Source organism: Elaeis guineensis, chromosome 7 (genome assembly GCF_000442705.2).
Source record: "Elaeis guineensis isolate ETL-2024a chromosome 7, EG11, whole genome shotgun sequence".
NCBI lineage: Eukaryota > Viridiplantae > Streptophyta > Magnoliopsida > Arecales > Arecaceae > Elaeis > Elaeis guineensis.
The window spans coordinates 83,830,174-83,840,507 of record NC_025999.2 but is presented as its reverse complement, the minus strand read 5'-3'; the positions used below and the strand labels follow the sequence as shown (position 1 = coordinate 83,840,507).

The following is a 10,334-nucleotide window of genomic DNA, read 5'->3' as shown; positions in this document are numbered from 1 at the left end:
TTGTGGAATATTGAAGGAATCAGAACCTGTACCTGGATCAGGTTCTTCATGAAAAAATTCCACACGGGTGGAAGGTTTTTGTTTTTTTTTTTGTTTTTTCCGTCATGTTTCTCATCGGGATAGAGCAATATCAGACAAACCAAAGAATGATGAGGCCTGCTCTGATGATTAATAGAGATAATCTCCAATACTGTTGAAGAGAATATGTATCCTGATAATAGCACATAATGACAGCAGCTTACCATTAAATCTCCAATTGTGGCTTGAGGAACTTTATTTTACATTAAAATGGATCCATATCTAACTATTGTTCTTCAGCATTTTCCTTCAGCAAATTCAGTTTGGTTTCCACCGAAGGAGCCCGAGCAGATAACAGTTCAGTTATCTGCAAAAATGGGTTAACAATTAGGAGACAGACTCAAATGGAAATGGTGATAACAATTTGATAACCCTGCTTGACAGTCATAAAACCTGGCTATTTTCAGTCAATCTGGCAGAAGCTCGATGCAGCTCTCACAAATTCCTTCCCATATTTGGCTGCAAAAAGCATCTGAACCAGCTGCAGTTCTTTAAGCGCTAAAGGATACTTCCAGAGCATTTATAGCAGTATAATATATAGCCTCATGGGAACCAGAAGTTTAAACATTTGGAAGGTCTGATCTTCAGCATTTCTAGTAGAAATCCATCTCTGTATAAGAAAACAAGGTAACATTAACTGATAAGAACCATCTCCACATGACTCTAGTAATTTACAAACTTAAGATTATTGACATATGAATGTCTTGACTTAATAGCAGGTTGTTCAGTACATTATCCATTATCATATTATCACTACTAACCGAAATTGACTATAAATTATGTAGGCTCCTTTTGCCATCCATGCATTGCAGGTTAACAAAACAAGCATTCATCTGAATCACTCCCAAGAGCCAACTGTGTATCTTTCTTTTGTTACCTATAATGATGGGGAACTGGATTGATACTTCAATTGGAGCTTGTCATAACCAATGCCTTCCCTGCACCCATCGAAAATACGTGATATCAAGGTTAACAAAAAATGAGAATGCATTTAGGCTCAAGCAATACATGAAGCAACTAAATAAAGCCTTTCTAGGAGATAATGGTCAAAATTAGGTGACATATGCTTTTTTCATATGTATTGTCATTGACCAAGTAGTAAAGTGAGTGAGGAAGAAAGAAGGCATGCCAAATCATCCTCCATTTTAATGAGCTTATACAATGTCAAAGAAAACCATGCAAATTATGATGTGTAATAGGTGGTCAGCAGGCTTGTTTGATGCATTAGTCATGCTGCTACTACTGTCTCTTCTTGATCTATTATCTACCAGAAGTTATAAAAAGTCAAATAATCCAGGTTTCTACTAGCATGCTTCAATTAAATACACTTAATATGCATCTCTTTCTCCAACCACCTTGTTATATCCTATTCTGCTCAACTAGAATAATATAATAATACAAAGATTACATGATTGAATTTCTTGAAACACATTTTAACCAGAGAACTATCTTAACAAGGTTGTACATGAAAACTGCATGTCACCCTAAATATATTAAAGTAGAATGTATAACTGTCAACCAAATTACTTAACTCTGATGCAAATTCCTCTAGATCTAAAGTAAAGGCAATGAATATTTAACATGAGAGCCAAATGAACAGCAAACACTTTGTGACAATTGAAAAGGAGGCTTTTAAGTAGAAGAATAACATGTACGCTAGTATGGCTTTTAGTCTATGTTACTATTATTAATATGTAAATATTGATGCACTTAATGCAATTTTGAACTAGCTTGAACACGAAAGGTCGAAAACATTTTCAGATTGATCCAAATTAGACAAGCCTATCTGAAAGGAAGAAATAGCTTGAACTAGGTGTGGGTGCTTGGAATTGTTTCTCTTAAGAAGGTCAGAAAGCAATCAAATCAAGAATGTGACTCTATGCAGTACTATTTTTAAGAAATCACAATAAAAATCCACTTACGGAAGTAGTTTTTTCTACTTTACAAAAGCATTTGGTCGCTGTTTTTTGGATATGTAGAAAATGCGGGGGATGACAAGTGTAATAAATGCTATATTTTTGGTTTATTTTGTATATAACACAACTAATTTTTTCCTTTCATAGAAAGTGAAAGAGAGAAAGGACCTGACTGAAGTAAATTACCTAGATCCAAGTGTTTGGAGAAGCACTGCCTAAGATTCAGACACAGAATTTCCCCCAAGCAGTGGAGGGGTGAGAAGACTGGGGCATCACCCCCTTCACTAAAACCCTGCAACGCATCAATATTTTGGCACCGGAGGATTAGTGAGATTCCATCGTGGGTAAGACTGCATAAGTAGGAATCATGCATACCTCAAATATATTCATTTTTTGAAATTTATATGCCATGACTGCATGATAATGCGTCATTTAATCTTCACAGTGATCATGTTCTTATATGTGGATGTGGTATCTTTGTTTACTAGGCTTTATTTTGTAGTTACGCTTAGCTCTCCAATTATAAATAATATCTTCGCATATAAGAAACAGGGCACTTACGGCATTTTTTTTTTTTCAGACGATGCATGCTGCTGGGCAAACCAAATCTGAACACAAGTTATTAAGCTTATATTTCCCACCATTGTAAGTACTTTGGGGCACAATAGAAGGAAAATGCCTCTTTCTAGCAAAATGGATGACTCAATTCCACTTCTATTCCATTTCAAATGCCAATAAACATTCAAAATCTGTCTGATGACCTGCTTCTTTTAAGAGCAGAGCCAAATTATCGAGGACTTCATAAATCTGCAAGCCTTCGGGATGAGTCCTATCTTCAACAGTGAATATATGAAACCTTCCATTCACCTGAACAATGCTCCGTCCAGGTGACTTCCTGATCCCCTTCTGTTTCATCATCACACGCAACTTTGCTACACCTTCCCACCTCTGTTTTGCAGCAAAAATATTGGCCATACCAACATACGATGCAGCTGCTTGAGGTTCTAATTCAAAAAGATGGCTCACTACATACATCCCAATCTCGGTCTCGTGGTGAGTTATGCAAGCACCAAGGAGAGCACCCCACACACCAGCATCCGGTTTGACAGGCATTCTTTGGATGAATCTGAATGCCTCTTTTAGTCTCCCTCGACGGCCAAGGAGATCAGCCATGCAAGCATAATGTTCTAATCTAGGCTTATGTGATACACTTTACTCATCATATCAAAAAAGACCAACCCCTTCTCCAGCAAGCCACCATGGGCACATGCTTGCAGAACAGCCAAAAGTGTTACATGATTCGGCTTCAATCCTGATTTCACCATCTGAGAAAATAAATCTAAAGCTTCTGTAAAATCTCCATTTATGGCATAACCCATGATCATGGCAGTCCAAGAGACTATCGTTCTTCGATGCATGACATCAAAAAGTCTTCGAGCTTCACCGAGGCTACCACATTTGGCATACATGTCTATTAATGCATTACAAACTAGGACAGTGCCTTCAAACCCATTTGCAATTGCATACCTATTCATTGATCTGCCAAGATCAAGAGCTCCCATTTGGCTACAAGCAGAGAGAACAGCAACCACAGTGACTGCATCAGGTCTTTCCCCAGCAGCTTCCATGGCATGAAACAGATCCATAGCCTCATCCGTATATCCATTTTCGGCATAGCCACTGATAAGTGCGGTCCAAGAAACAGGAGTCCTCTCAGACATGTTGTTGAAACAATATTGTGCAGCATCGACATCTCCACATTTCGAGTAAAATGCAATCAGAGTATTCATAAAAGAAACATCCGAATCCAATCCTGCTTTAATAGCAACTGAATGGATGAGCTTACCCTCTGATGTTGCTTCAGAATGCGCGAAGACCGAAAGTAAGCTGACAGTGGTGCTCAAATCTGGTCGAACGCCTTCTCGACTCATCGAACGAAAGAAACCAATGGCTTCATTGGATCTTCCAACATATGCATAACCTGCGATCATGGAATTCCATGACACAACCGACCTCATTTCGATGGAGATCTCGGTAAAGACAGATTCAGCCGAGCCCAGATCCTCGCACTTGGCATAGGCAGAAATCCAGGTGTTGGCCACTGCAACATCAGCTCCGATTCCCATCTGAATCCCCAAACAATGAACAGCTTTCAGCATGCTCGGGTTGTTCTCGCAGCCGCATGACCGAGTCAAGCTTATGATGGTGATTGAGTCAGGGCTGACCTCGGCCAATCTCATGCGGTTAAAGACGGCTAAAACCCTGTCAAGAGAACCAAGGTCAGAAAATCCCATAATCACGACATTCCAAGCAGCGGCATCTCTCTCGGGCATACTTTCAAACAGAACATTCGCAGCCTCCAGTTGCCGGCACTTGACGTACATGTCGACCATCGCCGTCCCAACGAAGACATCAGAGGAGAAAGGGGATTTGAGGACGTGGGCGTGGATGATTTGGGGGAGGGGGGTATCAGCAAGGCGCGCGCAGGCTTTGAGAAGGAAGGGGAAGGTGAGGTGGTCGGGGTGGAGGTGGGATCTCTTCATCTGGCGGTACAGAAGGAGGGCTTCCCGGTGGAGGCCCTCGTTGGCGGATGCTCGGATGGCGGAGTTCCAGGCGTTAACGGTCGATGGACTTAAAAACGGTTGAGAGCCCGAGCATGGGAGGCCATACCCACGGCATCAGGTCATATTTGTTGGTGTGAGCTACAAGATCTGAATTATATCAGTAAACGGTTTTGGAAATAATATTGCCCTTGTCAAGTATATACTTCCTCGTAGAAATACTTCATATCATCTTTGTCACTCTATGTCCGAGCATGTTGCACATGATCTGGTAATAATAAATGACATGGCCGGGAAAAGTTCGTTCAAAGATGAAATGCAGGTGCTTGAAGAAGTGAAAATAGCATGGTTGTCCTGCTCCAATGGCATACGGCATGGTCTTGCAAGTTACAGATCTAGGGAGTGCATAAGATAAAACAATTTGTTTATATCCCACGCTTTATGTACCATATAGCCGTGCATCATATAAGTCATCGGTCTCCTTTCTATGAATCACATTTATCATGCATCCGTCTTATTGACTGGTCCAAAAAAAAAAAAAAAAAAATTATAGGATACGATCATTTTAGTGCATATAGTGTAAGATATAATTTGTTCCATGAGTTTGTAAGACCAAGCATACTTTTATTGTCTCGATCATGATTTTAAGGTTTAGTAAAGAATCCATGTGATAATGATGCTTCATTTTTTTTTTTTATTGGTATAACAGACCATCATATCATTCTAGTGGGGTAAATTTAGAAAATTAAAATATAAAATTCTCGTAGGACTCGAAGATAGTCATCATCTTGATGCTAGATCCAATTTCTAGTGTGCTTGGCAACAAAGATGCAATCAAATCCGCAGCACTATTCATCTCTCAAATACATGCCGAACAGACGTCGTAGTGGAATGATGAAGAGACTTTAGATGTTTTGGAGTAGTGGATGAACCTCCAGATGTTTCACCTCATTTGGGATCCATCCGATGACTATGGCCGGATTGTCCTCAATAAAGTTCCTCTTCGTTTAGAACTCATGCCTCATAGATGATGTTTGCCCAAGTGGCACAGAGCTCCACTCCTGAAACAGACGGCTTGAAGAGATGAGAGCCTCAGCAGTCAAAAATTTGGCATCTAAGCCTCGGATGACATAGCTCGCACTATCTCTGTCATCCTTAATACTACCATCAAAATTGATCTTGATAAACTCCGAGGGTGGAGGCTCCAAAAAATTAAAAGAACCCTTTAGGTCGCTGAGGATAACAAGAGAGTCCTAGAAATGGGGGCAACAAGGGACGTGGCAATAGTGTCAAAATGATAGTACTTCTCAGCTAAGCAGCAAACCTCTTCAATACCCATTGCAGAGATACAACCTTGACTTCGAAAACTAAGCTCTTCTTGGACAACCAGATTTGAAATGATGCTTCTTTACCAGCCTAGAAGGACACTATCATGCAATATATCTATTATGTCTATCTTACTAATGTGCTGGCTCAGTAATTATAACTACCATAAATATGCATAGTTAATTGATGAAATTTAGTATGAGATGATTGTATGAAGTGGGTATGCTTCAACCATGATAAAAAAATTTAGATTTCAAAGAGTACTTCTATTCTTAACTATTTTTGGTGTATGACTAACATCCCTAGCTATTAAATGCAACTATTCTGCAATTTTCCACTCAGATGAATATAAGCTAACAATGGATTTATCGGGACTATTATCATGGGCCAATCATGATATTTATGAATGGATGTATGTATTTGGACTCTTAGCCTAGCAAAGACCTTAGAGCCTAAACAAGGAGAGTATATGAGGTTTTGTGTAGACGTGTATTTAGTTGTATATTAGTTATTCGCTGAGAAGATCTTGGATGCTTATATAAAACTAAGGAACTCAAATAACATCTTCTAGTGGAGCTAAAACTAGATCGATACGGATTAGCTACTAACATATCCATATCCATATTTGTTTTATCTGATGAATACAAATATGGATACGAATATTATTAAAATATAAAAATTTATATCTATATTTATTTTAAACATATATGGATGCAATTTGAATACTAGAGTATGGATATAATTATGGATATAAGTTGGATAATTAAATTTTATGACTAAAGAATCAATGATATTATTAAAATAGATGATAAATCAAATAAATATCATGTTCATATGTTGTATATATATATATATTTTGGAGCTCTTTTCCAGAATAATACAAAAAAAAAATTAATTATCAAAATAATTTAAAACTTAACTTTTTACCAAACTGATGCAAAAGGGAAAAACGCCATTTTGAATGGCGTTTTTTCTCCCCACGTCACCCTTTTTCCACGATGGCATCGCCCAAAAAAAAAAAAAAAAGAAACGCTGTTTAAAATGGTATTTTTAAAAATGCCATTTTGAATGACGTTTCTAAAAACACCATTCAAAATGGCGTTTTCAATTTTTCTCACCAAAAAAAAAAAAAATTTGGAAAGAATGAATTTTTTTTTTAAATTTTAAATTAATAAATAAATTAAAATTTTAATTTTAATTAAAATTTAAAATATAAAGATTTGAATTTGTAATTCAAATAAAAAAATAATTTTAGATTTTTTTTTCAAATTTTTTTTTAAAAAATGTCTAAAAAAATCTTAAGAAATTTAAAAATAAAAAATATCATAGAAAATGAAAAAAAAGAGAAAGAAATATGAAAAAAATAAAAAATTTAAATTTAATTGAAAAACATCATTTCAAATGCTTGTCAAAAAATATAAAAAATAAATTTAAAAAATAAAATGTACCATTAAAAAATAAAATATTTTTAAAAAATTAAAAAAATAAGAATTATAATTTAAATTTTTTAAAAAATAAAATTTTAAAGATTAATTGAAATAAAAAAATTTGTAAATTGAACTTTAAAAAAAATAAATTTTTTTTTAAATTATTGTAAAAAAATTATCTCAAAAAAAGAAAAAAATATTGTAAAAAAATAAAAAATACCCTAAAAAAGAAAGAAAAGAAAAAAATTTAAAATTTAAAATATTGTAAAAATTTTAAATTTTATTTTTTTTTCATTCTATTTTTTTCCTTTCTTTCTTTTTTAGGGTATTTTATTTTTTTACAATATTTTTTTCTTTTCTTGAGATAATTTTTACAATAATTAAATTTTTTTTTTAAAGTTCAATTTACAAATTTTTTTATTTCAATTAATCTTTAAAATTTAATTTTTTTAAAAATTTAAATATAATTCTTATTTTTTTGATTTTTTTTAAAAAATTTTATTTTTTAATGGTACATTTTATTTTTTAAATTTATTTTTTATATTTTTTGACAAGCATTTGAAATGATGTTTTTCAATTAAATTTAAAATTTTTATTTATTTCATATTTCTTTTCTTTTTTATTTTCTATATATTTTTATTTTTAAATTCTTAAGATTTTTAGAATTTTTAAAAAAAATTGAAAAAAATCTAAAATTATTTTTTTTATTGAATTACAAAAATTTTATATTTAAATCAATCAAATTAAATTTAATTATTTATTAATTAAAATTTAAAAAAAAATTCTTTTAGATTTTTTTTTTTTGTAAAATTTTAAAAATGCCATTCAAAATGGCGTTTTTAATATTTTTTTTTTTTTTTTTGGATATTAAAAATATAAAAAAATTAATTTTTTTTTATTTGGTAAAAAAAATTATTTTATTATTTTATAATTATTTTTTTTTTATTTTTTTTTTTTTTTTTTTTTTTTTTTGAGAAATTAGAGAAGAGGCTCTTTCTCCAGAAGAGTGTTATATATTAAAGTTGAAATAAAAGTAGATTGGGGCCTAGCGTGCATGTATAGAACTTAGGACCCCATCACATGGGAAAGTCCCATCAAACAGAAGATGGAAAGTAAGTAAAAAACTGAGGGACCCAAGGGGAGAAAGAGAGTCTGTTTTCAAAGTTGTCTTGCATTCGATAGATAGCACGAAGAGATGCTTGGATTTTGCCTACCGAACGTGCCCCTGCTGAAACAAATTTACAGATGCAAACAGAGTCAGAAAGATAAGTCAGCTGAAGCACTAGTTGTTGCACCCTACGATCTAAGGAAATGGATATCCAGCTCTAGAAGGTAAATGCTATGAGTCGTGCTGTACCTAGGGACATGGTAGCTTGGAAGTAGAAGACACGACGGTTACACTCCTTCCATAAACACCAAGAAGCAGTGGCTAGTAAACATTCTATAGTCGGAAACCTACTTCTTATTGCCTTCTGATGTCGTCATAAATCCCAGCAAGCCTTGAGTGTATTAGGGAGTGTTGGGAGGTTTAGGTTGATGAAAATGATAGACCAAAATCTTTAGTGAAACTGCATTGTAACAGAAGATGATTCGTAAACTCCTCATTTTCGCCACATAGTGGACATCTTCTTCCCACAAGGACATCTTTTTTGCTAAGGTTAACTACCATAGGATTTTATCATGATAATAAAGCCATGCGAAAAGCTTAGCTTTTTCTGAAATAGAGAGCTTCCAAATGAAGTGATCGAAGTGAAAAATCACACCACCATGCATAAAGAACTTATAGCATTGACTTACCCGATATGAACCAGTGATATTCTACTTCTAAACCCATTCATCAGGTTCAGCTATCAAAGGATGCTAGTGAAGGAGATCCATAAAACAGTGAAATTCTCTCTGGGCTAGGAAGCTCATTGGGTGTGTGAAGTTTTACTCAAGGTTATGCCGGAGAAACCCTACAATTGAAATGTTCTAATTTTTAGCAAAGTAGAACATGCTCAGATAGGAGATGTTTAAAGGGCTGTCTCCAATCCAGTGATCACACCAGAATAGGATGAGGCCTTTGTTGCCCAGCTTCGGCCGAAAGCATTGTTTAAACAGCCCTGAATAAAGCAAGAATGCTTCTCCAGAATGGCGAGGTAGTTCTGATCAGGTAACTTGATGGCTTTAGGGGTAAACTTCTTGAGTAATAGATGGTAGTAATTAGCTGCACCATGGCTTTTGACGATTATTAAAGTATCTCCACCACCACTTAAGCTGGAGGGCCCAGTTGATAGTGGAGAGATCCTTGACACCCAACCTTCATAATGTCTTGGCCTACAAACCTGGTTCCAATTAAGCAAGTGCCTGATATTGCTTTCTATGTGGTATGTGTCCCAAATAAATTTCTGACATAGATGATTAATCTCTCGAATGATCGCTGAGGGGAGTTTAAGCACCGACATCCAGAAGATTGGTATGGCACATATCACTGAGTTGGTCAGGATTAGTTTACCTGCAAGGCTAAGGGTCTTCTGTTTCCACTCACATAGCTTCTTGGATATCTTTTCAGTAAAGAAAGACCAATCTTGCTTGGTCAGTTTAGAGTGATGAAGAAAAATACCCAGATAACAAGTGAAAAGCTTAGACACCTGACAGCCAAGAATGGCAGCCAGGTTGTGAGGAAGAAATTCACTAGTACCCAAACCAATGAGTTGGATTTTGTAGAAGTTGATGCTTAGACCCGTGGCTAACTCAAAAGCATACAAAATTAGTTTGAGGGATTTGATACTTGAAAAATCCGCTTTGTGAAACACCAAGGTGTCATCGGCAAATTGTAAATAGCTGGTGTGCACCTCAAGCTCTTTCGAACCAATTCCAATAATAATCTTTTCAGAGATTGCTGTTCTTAGAATTTTAGTGAGAACATCAGTTACTAAGATAAAAAGGATGGGAGAAAGAGGGTTACCTTGTTTTAGTCCCGGTCTATTATGAAACCATTTTCTAATAATGTTGTTAATGATCAACACAAAGTTGAAGATTTGAGT

General features: G+C 35.1%; 1 protein-coding gene across 1 annotated transcript; it reads right to left on the bottom strand.

The window, feature by feature from the left end:
- Positions 1 to 748: 748 nt before the first annotated feature.
- LOC140859455 (pentatricopeptide repeat-containing protein At4g19191, mitochondrial-like) lies at positions 749 to 4,788 on the bottom strand. Its single transcript, XM_073261296.1, is given in 5 exon segments — positions 749 to 1,016; positions 2,181 to 2,286; positions 2,556 to 3,196; positions 3,199 to 4,629; positions 4,632 to 4,788. Coding segments are annotated over 3 exon segments (1,950 nt in total). The 5' UTR covers positions 4,663 to 4,788; the 3' UTR covers positions 749 to 1,016; positions 2,181 to 2,286; positions 2,556 to 2,708.
- Between the last annotated feature and the right edge of the window lie 5,546 nt (positions 4,789 to 10,334).